This window comes from Anabrus simplex, chromosome 7 (assembly GCF_040414725.1).
Source record: "Anabrus simplex isolate iqAnaSimp1 chromosome 7, ASM4041472v1, whole genome shotgun sequence".
Taxonomy (NCBI): Eukaryota; Metazoa; Arthropoda; class Insecta; order Orthoptera; family Tettigoniidae; genus Anabrus; species Anabrus simplex.
The window spans coordinates 155760183-155782028 of record NC_090271.1 but is presented as its reverse complement, the minus strand read 5'-3'; the positions used below and the strand labels follow the sequence as shown (position 1 = coordinate 155782028).

Sequence of the window (21846 nt, the reverse complement as noted above, 5' to 3'; positions counted from 1 at the left end):
ATGATACATTACATTCCTCCGCTTCTCTGCACTACATTCTTGATTCGTGAAAAATATAACAAAAACTGATATCAAGTGCCATTTCATTACAGAAGTTTTTACTGCATAGTACCATGAACATGTAGCTATAACTAGGACTGTAAATATTGCAGGCTGGGATTTTAAATTAAATCTTATTCTCGAGCCTGCAGAAATTACGGGTTTGGTCAATTTTGAAAGAACGGAGAACGGAGCATGGCCGTTAGAGTGTTAATACTTTAAATATTTGGCAGGATCTCTTAACTCACCAAACTGAGTATACTTTTGTATTATTCAACCTTTTAGACTTCTCATTGATATACATTTTTTAAAAATCAGAATTAAATACTCCTGCTTGATTATTTCATCTTGTTAATGTAGAAGTTAGACATTGAAATTTTTGGTGATTTTGTTGATAGAACAACCTACTCACATCTTTGGAGAGAAGCTGCGGCAGCAAGTTGAAGATCGGCTCAAGTTCTATGAGACAGGCGACTTGCCAGCCAAGAATATTGATGTGATGAAGGAGGCTATTGAAGAGGTAGCAAAAGAACAGGTACTACTTTTGTTATGCTTCTTGGCATGTCTCTGATTGGATAATAGCGGCGAAGTAAGTCTGTTGCATGTACAGCTATGAGTTAATGTCATATTTATTCAGCTGGACTTGGCTTTGCACTTACCATTGATTTAGGGTTTGAAACTGTACATACAGTAAGTATGATCTCCCGATTTTAGGTTAAGAAATTTCCATAAAATAATATCTTGTAATAAAATAATTTGTAAAATCATGTACTTTTTGTTAATTTAAAATGGAATGTAATATAATAATAAGAATTTGTAGTAGGAAATATTGTGTCTGTGTATCTTTATATTGGTGTAACTGTAATTTGGGGGTCTGCACATAGCATGACGGTGTAGATTCCTCAGAATTGTGCAACACGATCAGGGAAGACAGTTGAAGGCAGTTGAAAGTGTTGCAACAAAGTGGCTTGGAAACCCGGGGTATGGCTGGGAAGTATAGGCCGAAGATTGGAATTGATCAGTGTGAATGGACATGAGTGGATGTTCAATGTCATATCAGCCGCTCGATAACCAATATGAGGGCTTTATTTCAAGCACAGTTGGGTTGACCGCAGGACGCATTAAGATGTGCCTGTGAGGGCGTTGCTACCCAATAATTTTTCAGGACAATATAATCGCGTGTAGCAAGCCTATATATAAGTGTGTATACGTGTGTGGCAGGTCATTCTGATTCTGATTATCATTCAACACTGGTGATCCTCTTCTATTGTTCTTCAGTATCCATTACGGAGTGAGTACTCTTTAATTACAAATGCTTACTAATTCTGGGTGAGCATTCTTTAAAAGACACCACTGAGTGTTCATTTGTTAGTCAAACTGTGTTTTATTCTACTACGAGATAAAGTACAGGGAGTGTGGTGGTGTATACCGTATGTACATTCTGGAGCGGGTGAGTTCTTGTGCACGGAATTAATTCTTGCTAGGGAAAATCAACAGCCAAGTATGCAGTACTTCAGTTGGAGAAACGTGACGGACCACATTAACCTGTGTTGGAAGCTGGGATGACACAAGACATCAATGAAGAGGAGTGTAAATAAGATTAGAGATGGTTGACTCCATACGTTACCATTCCCCCCTTTTTTCTATAAAATATCAAAGAGAGACACCACGGAGATAAACTCAATAATAATCATATGCTAAGCAGAAATCACTGTGCAGTTGCAACAACCCCCAAAAATAAAGTAAATGATGCTAGGCTAGTGTAGCGTCATTGTGGAGTGTGCACACAAAACAAGTTAAAAAAAAAAGGAGCAAATGAATCAGAATAAATCAGTTAATAACACATCAAAAATACTAGGAAGCAAGGAAGAGGGCTGGAACCTACCCATAAATACCAAAAGAGAGGTGGGGATCCAAGGAATTATGAAACAATTCACACACACACACAAAAAAAACACCAACTTTCAAAATTTTTAAAATAAACATATACACTTACGAAAATGGAAATTGCAACACCATGAAGACATTGGTCGTTTGTGTTGATTTTCAAGATATGGAACGATGCCATGTAGGTATCTAAACGATCAAAGTTTCAGACCCATTGGATAGTTGCTACAGGTCTCCCCACGTGATTGGTCGCGGAGGAATCAACTCCAATGTACGGACTCTGGTGTATCGTAGTTGACTTGCAGTCTGTGCAGTGAAGTGTTCCCCGTCAAACATGCCTCGACGACAGAGAAGAGCACGCTATCAACAACTGTCGCCGTTTGAGAGGGCTCGGATAATTGGGCTGTGTGAGGCTGGATTATCGTTAAGGACTGTCGCTGCACGTGTTGGCCGACAGGCATCTACGGTACAACATGTATGGCAGCAGTGGTAAAATAAAGGTACCCACACTCGTAGACCTGGCACAGGCCCAGCGCGACAGATAACTGTGAGAGAGGATCGCCACATCATTCGGATGGCCCGGTTGGAACCCCATGCAACAGCAGCGCAAATTCGAGCAGCTGTGGCACCCCACGATACACAACAAACAGTTGGTAATCGCCTGCATGCAGCTGGCTTACAAGCCCGTGTCCCTGCAGAAGGTGTTCCATTGACCCCACAACAGCAACGTGTAAGGCTGGCCTGGTGTCAAAAAAGATCGACGTGGGTCGACGAATGGCATAGGGTCGTCTTTAGTGATGAATCGCGCTTCTGTCTTGCCCGCAGTGATTGCCAGAATCTTGTGCGCCGACGTACCGGGATGAGGGTCCAACCAGATCTTATTGTCGAGAGGCACACAGGGCCAACACCAAGCATTATGGTCTGGGGAGCTATTGGCTTTAATGTGAAATCATAATTAGTGCTTGTTGAGGGCACTATGACTGCTCGACAGTACGTTGACAGGGTATTCAATCCAGTGGTTGTCCCTATGATGGCGAACATTGCTAATGGGATGTTTCAGCAGGACAATGCCTGGGTTCACACTGCACACATCTCCAGAGAAGCTCTCCATGACATCACAACCTTAGAATGGCCCACCAGATCCCCGGACCTCAGTCCTATTGAGCATGTGTGGAATATGATGGGTCGACAACTAGCCTACCGTCCTCAGCTACCCACAACTCTTTAACAACTGACCCGTGCAGTGCAGCAAGCATGGGCCACAATTCCTCAGGAAGCGATCCAGGGCCTTATTGACTCCATGCCTCGACGAATTCATCAATGTATTGCAGCTCGTGGTGGGCACATCCTGTATTGATTGTTGTCCAAACTTGCGGTCAGAGGGACCTGAAAGTGTAATCATTGAAGCACAACCGAACACTCGTCCTGCATGTTCAATTGCAGCAATGTAGCACCACTCCTGGGTGTTGCAATTTCCATTTTCTTCAGTGTACTTGAGTAAATAATATTTACATAGCATAAAATAAAATAAATCTTTTAGTCCCTGATAGAATAAAAGCAACTTGAAAGAACGGAAATCTTATTGGCATACTAAAATAAATAATTTAGATATAAATAAAATTAATATTCTTTAAAATAAAATCACTTCTTCAATTTAAAGGAAAATTCTGGTTTACCAGATCCCTTCAACCCCACAAGTAATGGTAACTACCTTAAATAAAATTTTAAATAATTAAAATAACAAGTAAGTTACTTAATTGAGGGCTTTCGACAGGCCCCAGTGGAAGGATCATTCCCCGTAAAATCCACATGACGTAGGTCCAACAACGCCTCACAATAAATTGAAACCCACACAAAAATGGACCAATATGTTAAACACAAAACCCCACAGAAATTAAAATAATATCAACTCAAATAAATAATGAATTAATTCACACAACCATAGTAAGCATGGAAATTAACAAATACACAACCCGATATACACTGACTGACAGAGCAAATGCAACACCAAGAAGGAGTGGTTCGAAAGGGATGAAAGTTGGGGAAAAAACAGAGACGGCACGGACGAATAATTGATGTTTATTTCAAACCGATATGCAGGTTACACAATGCGCACGGCATCGACTTAGTAGGATGTAGGACCACCGCGAGCGGCGATGCACGCAGAAACACGTCGAGGTACAGAGTCAATAAGAGTGCGGATGGTGTCCTGAGGGATGGTTCTCCATTCTCTGTCAACCATTTGCCACAGTTGGTCATCCGTACGAGGCTGGGGCAGAGTTTGCAAACGGCGTCCAATGAGATCCCACACGTGTTCGATTGGTGAGAGATCTGGAGAGTACGCTGGCCACGGAAGCATCTGTACACCTCGTAGAGCCTGTTGGGAGATGCGAGCAGTGTGTGGGCGGGCATTATCCTGCTGAAACAGAGCATTGGGCAGCCCCTGAAGGTACGGGAGTGCCACCGGCCGCAGCACATGCTGCACGTAGCGGTGGGCATTTAACGTGCCTTGAATACGCACTAGAGGTGACGTGGAATCATACGCAATAGCGCCCCAAACCATGATGCCGCGTTGTCTAGCTGTAAGGCGCTCCACAGTTACTGCCGGATTTGACCTTTCTCCACGCCGACGCCACACTCGTCTGCGGTGACTATCACTGACAGAACAGAAGCGTGACTCATCGGAGAACACGACGTTCCGCCATTCCCTCATCCAAGTCGCTCTAGCCCGGCACCATGCCAGGCGTGCACGTCTATGCTGTGGAGTCAATGGTAGTCTTCTGAGCGGACGCCGGGAGTGCAGGCCTCCTTCAACCAATCGACGGGAAATTGTTCTGGTCGATATTGGAACAGCCAGGGTGTCTTGCACATGCTGAAGAATGGCGGTTGACGTGGCGTGCGGGGCTGCCACCGCTTGGCGGCGGATGCGCCGATCCTCGCGTGCTGACGTCACTCGGGCTGCGCCTGGACCCCTCGCACGTGCCACATGTCCCTGCGCCAACCATCTTCGCCACAGGCGCTGCACCGTGGACACATCCCTATGGGTATCGGCTGCGATTTGAAGAAGCGACCAACCTGCCCTTCTCAGCCCGATCACCATACCCCTCGTAAAGTCGTCTGTCTGCTGGAAATGCCTCCGTTGACGGCGGCCTGGCATTCTTAGCTATACACGTGTCCTGTGGCACACGACAACACGTTCCACAATGACTGTCGGCTGAGAAATCACGGTACGAAGTGGGCCATTCGCCAACGCCGTGTCCCATTTATCGTTCGCTACGTGCGCAGCACAGCGGCGCATTTCACATCATGAGCATACCTCAGTGACGTCAGTCTACCCTGCAATTGGCATAAAGTTCTGACCACTCCTTCTTGGTGTTGCATTTGCTCTGTCAGTCAGTGTAAATAATAAAATGAGGCAGAACACGCAACCACAAGAAAGAAAACACCCGATCTCGCCTCAAGACAACCAAACAATTCATAATTATATTCACAGCGGCACACACAAGCGGACGCTAGTCCAGACGAGACAATAATGAATAATTTCAGTTGCGTAACAGCCATACGACGATAAGATAAGATAAGATAAGATAAGATAAGATAAGCCAATATCAATCAGAAGAATAGATAAGACCCAAGCAAAGATTGCTCCACACTAGGGGTGTCCCAAACCCTCAATTAAAACCCAAAAATTACATTATTAAGGAACTACATCTTTGAAATTAATGCGAGTATCCCCATCTAATAAAGCAAATAATGTAATAAAACCACCAGCAGTAATGCTGAAATATACAATCTAAATCCCTAACTATATGTACCAAAGAAATAGTAAAATTTACGAAATATCATATTAATATTAATAATAATAATAATAATAATAATAATAATAATAATAATAATAATAATAATAATAATCACTTACATAAATTCACTTACACAAACTGGCAAGCTGAAAACCCTCACCAAAGCTCTTTGTGAAAATCAGATATCCATAATGGCCCTACAGGAAACAAGGTACCCAGATGAAGAGATTTTTGAATCTGAAGGCTACCTTTTTTCCAAGAGCAAAGCGCAAAGAGGAATCCTCAATGGAGCTTTGATGCTTGGAGCCGCGTTTGCTGTTAGAACCAAGATCCTTAAATCGGTTGCAAATTTCGAACCTGTGAAAGACAGATTGTCTATACTCACAATTAAATTCGCGAACAAAACCTACGCCCTAGTTAACGCACATGCTCCTACAAACGATAAGAACAAGTCTGATCCAGACGAAGTTGATAATTTCTGGGACCTACTGGATGAAAAATTAAACAAAATCCCCAAACACCGTGTCAAGCTTCTTTTGGGTGACTTGAATGCCCAACTAGGTCGTGAACAGAAGTACAAGAAAGTTATAGGAAATTACCCCGCTCACAAAAGAACCAATCCCAACAGCAAAAGACTGGTGTCCATTTGGAAAAATCACAACCTGCAGGTTATGTCGACCCACTTTCGCCATCTACCCAGAAAGCAAATGACTTGGCGTTCTCCCGTCCAAGCTCTCGGAGAGTTCCAAATTGATCATGTTGCAATCTCCAGGAGAAACAGCCCTGAGATTATGAATGTCAAGGTAAAGATAGGCATCAATGTGGCCTCAGATCATTATATGTCTCTTATCAAATTCACACCAGTTCCCGCAAACACAAGGAAGACAACCAAACAGATCACACGCTTCGACAATGATAAACTTCGGCAAAGGGTCGAGGAGTTCCAGGAGAAGGCTAGACCAAATGTCTGTGACTTTAACAACGCCAAAAGTCTCCTTGTTGAGGCCGCCAAAGACGTTGCAGAAATCAAGAGAAGCAAAAAGCATGCCTGGTGGAATAGTACCTGTGAATCAGTCCTCCAAGAAAGACTCAATTTAAACCTAAGAATTTCATTTTTGTCCGTATTGAACTGAGAATGGATGATAGGAAAACTTAAAACGGTCCACCTTTTCAATACAAAAATGTTATAGTTTATTTATAACATGTATTTGCACTTGGAACTAGTTTCAACGCTGTTTTTGCGTCATCATCAGCCAAAATGTGGGAAATAGGCCAGCATGTAGGCATTTATATTACACAAGGCGTTACATTAAACAATACACATCTTACAAGGAGATAAAAACAGGGACGAATATAGAAACAAATGAATCGTTGAGGAAGCAAAAGTTATACATATTAAAAATAACCTTAACCACACATCTTGCAGTGCGAAAGTGTTCTTCTTGAATGATTCCTGAATATAAAACACACGCGCACACATTTCTGAAGAGCCAGTAGGCAGGACAAAGTAAAGTGAAAACTTAAGAGTTCTTCTGAGAAGAGTTCATTCTTTCTATGTTCCGAATAACTAATGAAGTCTCCCTTGAGCTCCTGATAAACATACACAACAGGAAATTAAACAATACACATCTTACAAGGAGATAAAAACAGGGAAAGTTTTACATATTAAAAATAACCTTAATCACACATTTTGTGGTGCGAAAATATTCGTCTTGAATGATTCCTGAATACAAAACACACACGCACACATTTTTGAAGAGCCAGCAAGCAGGAAAAAGTAAAGTGAAACCTTAAGAGTTCATCATTTTTTCTATGTTCCGACTAACTAATGAAGTCTCCCTTGAGTTCCTGATAAACATACACAGCAGGAAATTTTCCTTCACTCTCAACAATAGCTATAAAGACCAACGGTAAATTTCATTTTAAATATTGTGCAGAGACGTGAAAGCATGATCTTGAACATGATATAACTCCTTCATTTAACCCCATTTTTTACACAAGGTGTTACATTAAACAATACACATCTTACGAGGAGATAATAACAGGGACGAATGTAGAAACAAATGCAACGTTGAGAAAGCAAAAGTTATACATATTAAAAATAAGCTTAACCACACAACTTGCAGTGTGAAAATATTTGCCTTGAATGATTCCTGAATACAAAACGCACGCACACACATTTCTAAAGAGCCAGCAGGCAGGAAAAAGTAAGGTGAAACCTTAAGAGTTCTTCTGAGAAGAGTTCATCATTCTTTCTATGTTCCGACTAACTAATGAAGTCTCCCTTGAGTTCCTGATAAACATACACAACAGGAAATTCTCCTTAACTCTCAACAATAGCTATAAAAGACCAACGGTAAATTGTATTTTAAATACTGTGCAGAGATGTGGAAGTATGATCTTGAACATGATACAACTTCTTCATTTAACCACCTTTGAAAGTTTATCTCTATATTACATAGCTACATTAACACACCATTCTGTAGATGCACAAAATAATCTTGTAATCTTCACAGGTCCGGTATTCAGCTTCGAGCTTAGCTTTAGGGAGAATGAAAGCAGAGAGTACTACAGAGCCTTCAAACACAAACTCACTGGCTATAAACCACCATCTCTATGCTTTGAGCGAAAGGACGGCACACTGGCGACGTCAAATGAAGAAAATTGCAGCATTCTGGCAGATTACTTCAAGAATTTACTTAATTGCTCTAAACCACAAAGCGCCATTGAGACCAAGGAACCCTTACTCAGGTACCCAAATTCCAGACCACTCGACAGACATGAAATCAAGCGCCACATTGCCCGTCTCAAAAATAACAAAGCGCCGGGGGAAGACTCAGTAGTAACAGAACTATGGAAATATGCCCCAGAAGAATCACTTGATATCTTGCAATAGCAAATAGAAGAAATTTGGAACAAGGAGACCCTACCCGAAGATTGGAAAATAGCTTTGATCCATCCATTACACAAAAAAGTCAGCATGAAGAACATCAACAACTACAGAGGAATATCTTTGCTACTCGTGACTTACAAAATTCTATCACTTGCCATCCTGGAGCGTTTGGAAGCACAAGTCGAACATCAAATTGGTGAATACCAAGGAGGGTTCAGAAAAGTCGCTCAACAGCTGAACAGATCCAAAATCTCAAAACGATCATCAGATATTGTACACTAAGGTCCAAGCAGTATGTGTCCGTCTTTGTGGACTTTAAGGAAGCGTACAACTCCATTGACCGGGAAGTCCTGCTAAACATCTTAAATGAATTTGGAGTTGATTTGAAACTCCACCTTGACCGATACAAAATCCAAGGTGAAGTTCCACGGATGTCTCTCGCATTCCTTTGACATCAAAACAGGAGTCCGACAAGGTGATAGGCTATCCCCGATACTCTTCAACTGTGTTCTTGAAAAGATCATCAGAACCTGGCGGTTGAGATCACAGGAAACCAACTACAGTCCATTGAGAATAGGAACCAAATCCAAGGGGATCGCAACAGACTGCTTAGCATTTGCCGATGATATTGCTGTTCTCTCAAACGACATAGAAACCGCTAGAGCTCAAGTTGAAATTTTAAAGGAAATTGCCGAACAAACTGGTTTGCAGATATCGTTTGAGAAAACAAAAGTAATGACTAACATCAAAGAGGCTCCACCAAAACTTGGGATCAAAGTACAGCAATGGAATCCATCAAAAGAGATCCAACAAGGAAGTCTACAGCAAAATAGAGAAAATTACCGACACAGTCAGAAAAAGACGGGCACGATTTTACGGTCATCTGAAAAGAACGGACGGAAGAAAGTTAACTAAAGAAATCTTTCACTTTTTTGATTCAAACCCCAAAACCACAATTCCCTGGTTTAGAAATACCAAAGAAGACCTACAAATGCTACATATCTCAGCTGAAGACGCTCTTAACAGAGATCTCTTCCGCTAGAAAATATTGACGAACGGGCTAAACCGAGACGAGCAACCGAAGAGAAGACACAGTGCCCCTTGGACAGAGGAGCGTAAGCTGGCCCACTCACAAAGAATGAGGGAAATTTGGGCTCTAAAGAAGGCCACGTTCAGTGTCAAATGCAACAAGACTTAACGTGGTCTTTGATGGCCCCAGTGAATTATATAATAATAATAATAATAATAATAATAATAATTTTTTAAAAAGTGTTTTTTTTAGTGCAAACGTAGTACTTAGGTTGGAACATGAGTAAAAGGAGGCCGAAACACACAAAATAAAGCCCAAATAAATAACATGAGAATCACAACATAAAAGAGAACACAGTAATGTGCACCAAATAAACACAGCAACTACAACAATAAATGTGAAATTTACATATAGAAACCGCACACGTATCAAAAAACTCTGGGAAAATACATGCAGATACACTGGAAATTAGAATTAATCAAAGGCAAACACTTTAAACAAAGACAATGGAGAATTTCAAGTTACCTGAACACAATAATGCCCTTCGCCGTTATACACAGCACTCACTTCAAGTTTTAACGCCATCACCAAACAGTGACATAATTTTAACTACAATAAACACACTCATAGAATACAAGTAACACACACCAAGAAAATAATATTCCCAGTAATACGTCCTAAAGGTGTACATACGTGGTAACCAATTATGCCCAGCTAACCCCCTCGTGTTTCACGTAATTACTGCGGCACTTACAAGTAAAAATTTTAAAAAACTTTACATAATTAACTCTAATGTAAACTATAATACATTAAAACACATTTTATCCTCCTCGCTTGGCGAGGTATACCATCCATATTACCCAATACCAACCGATTCAGTTATAATATTAGAAGCAGTACAGCAATTGTCCATGGCTGCGATAAGCGTCTACACTGGAGCAGTTCCAACAGCTGATAGATACACTCCGCACTTCGCCACATGCGGCGACACAGACTAGCACCGGAACACGCTCTAGCGGTCACCGTCAAAACACACACGGCAGTAGTAATATACGCACATAGATAGCGTAAGGGTTCGTTTAGTAGTGTCCACAGTACAATCATACACACCAGATAAAACTTGCAGGATAATTAGGTGCTGTCATGTCCTAATATCCATACATACAATGAGTAGTTTAGTCCTCCAATACGTCAAATAGTGTTGGATACCAGTCTCATATAATAATTGTAATATCACAGCTCAGTATACAGGCACCTTATCGATAATGCAGAATCCAATAGCACAATGCATAATTCACAAAACATTACTTGTGCGGATAGTGCACACAATTTAAACAAGTATCGCGTAGACAGTTGATAGTCCAAATATATCACATTATTAATGTATTTTGCATAATAACGCCTCACAGTGGAAACCTCAGAATAGTTTATCTCCCCCCCCCCCCCCTCCCAAAAGAAAACCCAAAACAAAACATGTTACCCAATGGATCCAACCGGATTAGACAGAAATAGTCTTAAGCCAAAGAGGACAAGCAAATGAGGCAATTACATCAATAACATCAACAAGAATTAAAATAAAATGAATGGTTTATTCATAACCATAGAATAAAAATGTGTTTAATGAGTCTCATAAGAAAAAAATTAAAGACAATAATAATATTGAAGGACATTACACTTCTCCCAACAGGTCTGTAGACCTATAGCTAAGACTGAACAACCATTCTGGTCTAACAGTTTTGTGTAATACATTACATGATATTTTAGGCTCATATCAAACCAAACCCCATGGCACTACAGCCCTTGAAGTGCCTTGGCCTACCAAGCGACCGCTGCTCAGCCCGAAGGCCTGCAGATTACGAGGTGTCGTGTTGTCAGCAAAACGAGTCCTCTTGGCCGTTATTCTTGGCTTTCTAAACCGGGGCCGCTATCTCACCGTCGTATAGCTCCTCAATTCTAATCACGTAAGCTGAGTGGACCTCGAACCAGCCCTCAGGTCCAGGTAAAAATCCCTGACCTGGCCGGGAATCGAACCCGGGGCCTCCGGGTAAGAGGCAGGCACTCTACCCCTACACCATGGGACTGGCTTTTAGGCTCATGGTATTCTTTTTATGAGGGGTATTTGACAGGTTTGAAACAATTAAACATGGACCTTTTCCTTTTCTACTGACTTAACCCGTAGTCAAAGATAAACATCTCCTTTTTATTTATCTTTTATCACAAACACAGAAGAACATTTTCTTCTTTCTAACAATCTCCAAGAAAATCTCAAGGAACAAACAAAGAAGAAAAAATAAAGCCGCTAACAGAAGTCAGGGGCAGAGGGTCATAAGAATTTTTTTTTTTTTTTTGACCCGGAAGTGGATCACTGGTATATTCACTTGTTGCCATCAGTATCTTGGAAATAAATAAATAAATAAAGTAATTAATAATTAAAGGACAAAAAAGGGATACATGCACGGGAATGAAGCATTCAAATGGCGAAATGTGCCGAACATAATAAAGCAAAAGTCACACAAAGCAATCGGAGGGAATCAGACAGTGATACAGGTCCTATTAGAAAACTCTTTCACTCACCCACACATCCACGGACCCAAAATATAAAAACTCGATGACCGAAAAGGCAATATGGTGACAAATCACATCCAGTCATTCACCGCTATGAGCAAAATCAAGCAATTGCTCATAGTATTTAGTCGAACTGTGAACCATAATGCAAGGTCTTCATGTTGTGACCTCTCCCCGCAAGTAGTAGCAAATTGTGAGACTGCTGAAGACACGCCCTGCCCTTCCTCTGCTTCTCCACCTCGCTACTGTAGCGAACGAGACCCTGTGCAGATGCACCAGTACAACACTGGGCAGAGAGCTAAAGCACGGGCTGGGAAACCGCTGTTCGAAAATATATTAAATAAGTAACTCAGGGAGATCAAAATGTAAGCTACATCTTAATATTACAGCAGTCATTCACACAAATTATTTCTTCGTACATGCGTGTTTATACACTTTCTTTTCTTTCCGATTGCAGAACTGGTTGCAAGCCAATATCTAAATTGTTAACAGTTAAATACAGAACAGTCACAGGATTTCTCAAACAAGGCAATGGCTCCCTTTCAAACACAACAACAAGAATAGCGTTCTGAAGAAGAATTCCAAATAATCTTACACCTAGTAAATTGTAGCTAGATTTGCCACAAAGATTTTACAAGAAGTTTTTACATAATATATGAACAGTGACAATGGCGAACTTTTGAGCTTTAAGCTATTTTTGTTAACTGGATATTTTAGTGAGAATAAGTTAATGTACTATATTTCTTTTCCACCCAAGGGTATTATACAGTAAAATTTCATTAATTCAAAGTTGTTGGGACTAAAATATTGGACTTTGAATTAAGTGATTTCGAATGAACCCTCAGCTCATAATTCAGAAATGCCAACCCTCGCTACATCACAAAATATTTGAAAACCCATTACTGCATGCAATTAACCTTCATTCACAGTTTAAACCTTTCAAATGCCATGGAAAAAATCTATTTCCAAAATGTATCCAACAAGGTGCATTTATAGTAAACAATGCTCTTGGATAACTCACTGACAAACATAACCTCTTACAATGGAAGAAGAAAACCACGATTCAAAGACAAAGACAATTTATTCTGGCTCCCCTGTGCAGATGCTGTATTTTTTTTTATTACTGTACTGTGTGCATTTTTAGATGCCTTGTACTTGCAAGGAAAGTGCCCGATGCCCTAAAAACATCGTGGCTTATCGAACTTTTCTACGACGAAGGGAGAAAATCTCTTGTTTCCCTCTGGTCTGCATTGCAACACAGTACAGTGACTCCAACCTTGTACGATTTCCCGGCCTGGCACTTCTTTCCTCTAAAACCATAAGTCCATTTGGGCTCGGCATTAAAAAAAATGCAGTGTCATCGGTGTGTACAAATTGATTGTGTGACCACTTTCAACACTATGACCGAACGGGATACGGACAAACTGCTTTCCTGGTCGTGGCTGGCGCCCGTATACCATATGGACGTGATTTTTGCACGTGTTTAAAGGCAGCTGCACATATCCCATACAGTTCCTGTCCCTTGCTTGGGGATAGTAGTTTATCTAGTGTCCACTAGAATGCAACAATTAGTGAGAAGTTCAGACTGAAACGGCCGGCCCCGTGGTGTAGGGGTAGCGTGCCTACCTCTTACCCGGAGGCCCCGGGTTCGATTCCCGGCCAGGTCAGGGATTTTTACCTGGACCTGAGGGCTGGTTCGAGGTCCACTCAGCCTACGTGATTAGAATTGAGGAGCTATCTGACGGTGAGATAGTGGCCCCGGTCTAGGAAGCCAAGAATAACGGCCGACAGGATTCATCGTGCTGACCGCACGACACCTCGTAATCTGCAGGCCTTCAGGCTGAGCAGCGGTCGCTTGGTAGGCCAAGGCCCTTCAAGGGCTGTAGTGCCATGGGGTTTGGTTTGTTCAAACTGAAACGATAAAAAGGGTAGTTTCTCCTTGCGATAACCTCTATCAAAGCACTCGATGTGCTGGACGCTGAACGCGCAAAATCTGTCGCGCTGCCAGGCGTGTTACTGTACAAACATGTCCTCACACCAGCTCAGTGATAGTGAGTGATATATTGGATATTTTATCAAAAGAAGTGGGTTTAGAAATATTGTAGATGACAGTGATGAATAAATACCCTGCTTACGAACCAGATCACATATACAAAATACTTCACCTCTCCAGAAATTTAGGCTTATTTTTCGTTTAGACGAAGAGACGCACGCTGGTTATTCACCTGTACTGCGAAAAGAAAGTAGATGGTGGTGCAAGGAGTGCAAGGTTGGACTGTGTATTGCCCAATGTTTTTAGGGCTACATTCCTAAATAGGTAAATTTTGTATTTCAAATGTAATTGTATTTATTTGTGGCTTACGTAGCCACTGTAAACATTCATTTTTATTGTTCGAGTAGGCTTATTGGTATAACTTGAATGTAAAACTTTTTCCATACATTTTTAAATGTTTTTCATAAGACCAGTATAGTTCAATTATATTAAATTTATACTTCCTGGTTAATATCTTCATTCTGGATGGCTGATACCTTCATATGATTAAAAAAACCAGGTATGTAGTGTGTTTCGCTGTTGTGCAATAATGTATTAAAATTCAGGAAAAATACCCAGTTCACTGCCAGGTTCCATGTTAAAATATGCTACTTTAGCCACTTTTTCGTATATTTTTAAAATTTAAAGGTCAAATATTCCCTCTAATTTTCTGAAATATATATATTATTTATATTTTACATTTTATGGCCTAGATTGTGGACCACTTTAGTCAATTGTACAAAGGATTTCTTGATTTCCTATCAGTCCAATATTTTTTCATTCTGAGAGATGCTGCCTTCCTTTGTTCTGTTGAAAGTATCCTCCTATTAGACATTTTATTGATCTTGATGTGTAGCCTGGTGTGTGTGTCTTGAAGTATCTTAATTTTTTCTGTTTTGTTTTTGAAATTGTCTATTGTTATTTGTAGTTCTTTAATATTCTCCTTAATTTCCGTGATCCATTTAACCTTGGTCTTGCTATTCTATAATTTTTCAATTATTCTGCTAATTCTGGTGTCAGGTGTTCTGATAAGATGTCCAAGGAATGATATACGATTTTTCCTAATCATGCTCAATACTGGTCAATGTCCTTATAAACTGTTTTATTTGATGCTATTCTCCAGTGTCTTTTAACTTGATACTGTTTATTTATGCATGTTCAAATTCTTCTTCTTTCTGTCTTAAGTATTTTGTGTGTTTCAGCTGTATCAATAGTTTTAAAAATGGATTCACTACCATAAGTTATTTCTGACTGTGTGACTCTTTTATAATGTCTTAATTTTGCTGCTATCGATAAGTTTTTTTAAAAATTGTATGGAGTCCTGGTAATGTAATTTGTTTTGTTTAATTTATTTATTCTCTTATGCCCACCTGGTTTCTCATTAAGATTATAAGTTATGATTTCTCCTCAATACTTAAATTTATCAACAGTTTTGATTTCTTGCCCATCAGTTGTTATTTTATTTACCAGTGGGGGATGTGTAAACATGATCTCAGTTTTTTTTTCAAAGGATATTGTAAGACCTATTTTTTGTGCTTTTTCCTGTAGAGATTTAATTTGGTGTTGAGTTTCCTGAATATTGTTGGGCAATAGAGCAAGGTCATCAGCAAATTCTAAACAGTTAAAACTTAAATTTTGTTTGGAGCTTCCTACTTTTATGTTTTTTGGGTTGACCTTGTACCATTTCCTTATTATAAATTCTAATGCAAAATTAAATAGTAGTGGAGATAAACAGTCTCCTTGTCTTAAACCAGTTTTGATCAAAAATGGTTTAGAAACCTCTCCTCTAAACTTTACTTTTGATATGGTATTAGTTAAAGTAAGTTCTGTCAGTTTAATTAATTTAGGATGGAGTTCAAAATTCTGTAAAATTTTTAACATTGAAGGTCTATGTATACAATCATATGCCTTCGTAAAATCAACAAATGTTATTACTATAGGCTTGTTCTGTTTTCTGTAGTATGCCATTATTAATTTTAGAGTGATGATCTGTTCAACACAACTTCTCCAGGGTCTAAAGCCTCCTTGGTATTCTCCTAATTCTTTTTCTAGTTGATCTTTAATCCTTCTGTATAAGATCTTGTATGCGCAGTCCAAGATAGACAATCCTCTATTGTTATCTGCATTACTCTTATCTCCTTTTTTTATGAAGAGGCTGTATTAAGGCTATTGTCCAATGTTCTGGAAACTGTTCAGTGATTCAAATTTTTGTTAAAGCCACATGTAAGGAAATCCGAACGTATTACTTGAATATTTCCACATGTCTACATAAACCTGGTCTTCTCCGCATGCCTTATTTTTAAGTTCTTTTAGTGCTTTTTCTAATTCTTGAAATGTTGGAGGGTCTGTGTTATTCAATTTGGTTTTTATTGGAGTATTTGTATTAATTTGCAATAGTTCTTTAGGTTCTTCACAGTTCAAAAGTTTACTGTATGCTTTTGCCATAATCTCAGCATTTTCACTATTATTATGTGCCATTTTCCCATTTCTGTAGTTGTCTTCCAAAAATTTTATATAATAGTCTCTAGAATTGGTGTTATGATTAACTTCAATGCAGTTCATTATATACTTATGAAATTCCTTCTTAATTTTTCTAATATTTTGCAAAAATTTCTTCCTGATATTTTTAAGGTTGATAGCATTTTCTTCTGATTTATGGGCTTGGAACTTGAACCATGCCTGATGTCTCTCTCTATGAATTTTATCACATTCTGTCGTCCTCCAGGCATATTTTTTACGAGGGTTCAATGGAGCTAAATTTTCAGCTTGTCTTTTGAGAACTGGGATCAAATCTTCAAGGTCATCTGTCAGTTTTATTGTTTGTGTGACTTCCTTATATTTGTCATTTTTTATTAACTGGTGTGGGACATAATTCCTCTTTACTTTGTTAGTTTTGGTATTCTTCTTCTTTAGCGGTGTGAATTTAAGTGAAATTTTGGCAATGTAGTGATCAGAACTAGTGTCTATTCCTCTTGTTACTTTTACATTATAAATTTCCTTATGGAAAAAATTATCCATACAAACATGGTCTAGCTGCCATTCCCCTTTTCTCCAATCAGGAGGCTTCCAAGTCTTAAGCTTGTTTGGTTTCCTTTTGAAATATGTTGCAAACTTCAACAAGTTGTTGTCAATTTTTGTTTGTAAATTTATCTGGTGCCCGTTTTCCAGTTATATCTCTATACTTTTTTTTCCCTTCCTAATTAGGCATTAAAGTCTCCTAATAAAATTTTAACATTACGTGTGTTCAAGGAGATCCCAAAATTTATCCACTTCTTTCTTTATTTGTGTTGGAAATTTTTTTTTTTTTCATTAATAGGGGCGTGGGCATTTATCATTGTATACATTTTATTTGTTGTTTCAAAGGTGAGAGTTGCAATTCTTGGTGATATTGCTTGAAAATCAATTATAGAATATATTATTTTAAAATTCACTATAAATCCTGTTCCAAATTGGGGACATTGATTCTTAACTCCTCAGTTAGGTATCCCATTATAAATTCTATAACCCACTATTGACATTTTTTGTTTAAGTAAATTCATCTGTAAAAGTCGTAAATCTTCCAATTTTACAGAGAGAATTAATATTGTGAGTTGCAATGTAGCTAATTTGTTGATGTTTAATCCTCTTAAGTTTAGTTGGTTGCAAATGGTCCAACTCATTGCTGTCTCTCAGTTGGCTACCCATCGAATCCGAAGCAGCCATCTCCTGAAGCCTGTTTGGACAGGACGTTGGAATTATTTTCCTAAAAGACTTTGCCATATTGATTATCAAAGGTGATAAACCTTAAGTGGAGCAAGTGAGAGGTATTTTATTTTGCTCAAGTCCGCTGGCAAGTCGGTGAGGACCCCCTATCCACCACTTGGGACGTGCAACATCGGAGTATCACCTCTCCGCCTGTTATGACTCCGTGGATATGTATAATGAAACGGGAATGTCACCGCGACATTCTCTATCAAAGTATTTCTAGCGCTACTTGTAACAGCACCTGTACGGGATGTTTGAAAAGATGATATAGATGTTCATTCCCATAGGGAATCTGAAATATTTGTCCTGAGTTAGTAAATTTATAATACCAATATAAATGGTCCGTTATTGGACATTATAAATTTTCCGGCTAACTCATTCTTGGTTGCCAGCGTTTCGCCCTCGTGTGCTAGGGTGGGCTCATCAGTTGGTACCTAGCACACCTACCAATACGCTGGCTAGTGTATACCGTGGAGGCCACTGCGTAGGCTAATTGGAGCCACCAGCAGTGCCAATGCACTAAGAGACTTTGTCTCATTACAAAAATTGATGCCTGCTTGGCCTGGTGGCTCCAATTAGCCTACGCAGTGGCCTCCACGGTATGCACTAGCCAGCGTATTGGTAGGTGTGCTAGGTACCAACTGATGAGCCCACCCTAGCACACGAGGGCGAAACGCTGGCAACCAAGAATGAGTTAGCTGGAAAATTTATAATGTCCAATAACGGACCATTTATATTGGTATTATAAATTTACTCATTCAGGACAAATATTTCAGATTCCCTATGGGAATGAACATCTATATCATCTGAAGGCCAAGCAGGCATCAATTTTTGTAATGAGACAGTCTCTTAGTGCATTGGCACTGCTGGTGGCTCCAATTAGCCTACGCAGTGGCCTCCACGGTATGCACTAGCCAGCATATTGGTAGGTGTGCTAGGTACCAACTGATGAGCCCATCCTAGCACACGAGGGCAAAACGCTGGCAACCAAGAATGAGTTAGCTGGAAAATTTATAATGTCCAATAACGGACCATTTATATTGGTATTATAAATTTACTCATTCAGGACAAATATTTCAGATTCCCTATGGGAATGAACATCTATATCATCTGAAGGCCAAGCAGGCATCAATTTTTGTAATGAGACAAAGTCTCTTAGTGCATTGGCACTGCTGGTGGCTCCAATTAGCCTATGCAGTGGCCTCCACGGTATGCACTAGCCAGCGTATTGGTAGGTGTGCTAGGTACCAACTGATGAGCCCACCCTAGCACACGAGGGTGAAACGCTGGCAACCAAGAATGAGTTAGCTGGAAAATTTATAATGTCCAATAACGGACCATTTATATTGGTATGTTTGAAAAGACCGCTGTGCATGCAGGTGACGGATGTAGCAGCTATGCGCATAACCCGATGGCTGCCAGAGAGCCAGCCAAGGACATTTGACGTAGCCATCAAACATTTCATTATCTCCAGAACAGAATATGATATAAAAATTCTTATCACATCATTGTGTAGCACCTAATAACAAAGGGTAGCATACCAAATTTAATCAAAATCGGCGATGGGATAGCCGAATAATTGAAGGTAGAAGATTGTTGAATTTGTAACCACACTGCTCGGCCTACGGATATAAAAGGAGCTCGTTGGGCTAGCATAAGTATGCATCTGCGTGTACTCCCAGCTGCCACGGTGTGCGGGTCAGCTGTGGATATCTATTCGAGGCTGTTACTCTGTCCGGTAGATTGCCAATGATAGTCGTGTTAAACAGTACAAGTGTTCGTGTCTAAATTTTCAAGTGTTGGAAGTGAAAACTTCGGACTCTAATTTTGTGTGAGGTAGGAGGTGATTGACTATCTCGAGTCATCAATAGTCTTGTGTGTCGAACTGGAAAAGCTCGAGTAATTAACATTCTTTCTTCGCGCTGTTTTTCCCCCTGTACTTGTTGGAGTTTTGGACTTTTTCTTCCCAAAACTCTTGGAGAATATTTTTGTCAGTAATGCAAACCTGTCTTACTCTCTCCTTGATCATTTTCAATTTGATCCACGTTTTCATGGATAGCATAATATGGTCAGTGCCACCATCTGCTCCAGGATAGATCTTGCAATCCAGGGCTGAAGTCTGCCAATGTTGTCTCACCAAAATGAAATCTATCTGATTTCAAACCCTGTCGCTAGGTGAAATCCATATGTATTGATATTGTGGGTGATGTTGGAGGAGTGTAATGCAGATAGAAAGGTTATTGCCAACACAAAATTCCAGTAATTATTCACCACGCTCGTTTTCTCACACCTAAACTGTGCATTCCAGCCATATGTCTGAAGTTACTGTCTTCAGTAGTCTCACCTGTCGTTGCATTAAAATCACCCTGTATGACTAATATTTTCTTTTTAGGTATCTGTCCGATGGCATGTTCTAGCATCTCAAATAGAATTCATTGATTTCCTCATTCACTGGAACTGCAGTAGGAGCATAAACCTAAATGTTGATCATACATGAAGTAGCATTCCTTTTAATGGAGATGCTTCTGTCATAGACTGGCTCTATTCTATGATAGCATTAGCTAGACTTGTAGGAATCACTATGGTAACACCATTCCAACTGAAATCCTCACTTCCAGAAAAATACACTGTATTCTTTGCATAAGTGACAAAGTGGGCACAACCTTTCCAATGTGTGTCACTGAGTCCAAGTATGTCCATATCATGTGGGATCGTTGCTTTTTCTCGATAGTAAGATTTCCTCTCTGTAAGACACCTCATACATTCCAGGTTGGAGTCTTCCTAATTACATGCAGGGATGGTTTGCGGATTGCTTTCCATGTTCTGAGGTTCCTCTCAACCATGTCCCTCCTGGAGATCCGACCGGGGGACTTACTCTGAAATCTAATTATGGCTGAGTAAATCCATGAGGTTATCTTGTGAAAATTAAACAGTGGTGGTTTTCTGTTGTCTTCCAATGACCCTCAATGACTGTCTGTTCACCAACCCAGCTTTCCACTCGGTTGCTCGGCTTAACATGGACCCCACATATATATAGGAATTGGAAAATTCAGGTGAGAGAGGCTAAGGCAACTCTAGAATGAGGTTATGATGAGAGAAAGTAAGAGGTCAGCAGGAGACATTACGAGTAGTAAGGTATATGTAAATATGTATACAATTGTTTTGTAATTATGATTATGCTGTCAGAGAAAATACCCCATGTCCAAAATAACTGTTCTGATTCTGGTTAGTAGGATGGTTTTATGGTGGTGGTGTATATAATTCAAGAAATTTCATTTCCTTGCATTTAAAAAAATTCTTCTCAAAATTTACACTTAAGCATTATTATACCGTATGAAATTTTGAAAAATTACAGCATTATAATCATTTCCTTTTTGTAGAACATGCAGTTTCAAGTTGTTGGAACAATTGACATTGATATAAGTATAGGAAAGGAACAAACAAGTGTCAAATCAAGTCAGAGAAAAAGAGAGAGGGGAGTAAGAAAGGAACATATAATAGGACAAACACAATGGCAGGTTAGTGTGGGAAGAGAGAGCAACAGAAATAGGAGATGAAGACGTACATCGAAACACATAAAGAAAAGTCAAATGCAATCTCCACATCTTTATACACTGTTGTCTTCAAATAGATAGGCTCTCTCTCTCTCTCTCTCTCTCTGCCTGCCCACCTGTTGAAGCTGGGTAGCAGAAACGAGCTTGTCGGTGGCTGAAAAGAGATGGTTGTAGAAGATATAGAAGAACCTATCCATTGCCCAGGTTAATACGCATTAACCCTTTCATACTCAGCGTGCCAATCCATTGGTGCAAGAGGTTATGGCGAGAAAGCTCACAGCGCCGATACATCGGCTCTATCC

At 39.8% G+C, this 21846-nt stretch overlaps 1 protein-coding gene across 2 annotated transcripts in view; it reads left to right on the top strand.

Moving 5' to 3' along the window:
* Nop56 (Nop56 ribonucleoprotein) overlaps positions 1–21846 on the top strand; it is a 247786-nt gene that overhangs the window by 162837 nt on the left and 63103 nt on the right. For both annotated transcript variants that reach the window (XM_067150776.2, XM_067150774.2), the window contains exon 8: positions 438–574. In XM_067150776.2, the coding sequence (XP_067006877.2) occupies positions 438–574 (137 nt within the window). The remainder of the gene's footprint in view (positions 1–437; positions 575–21846) is intronic.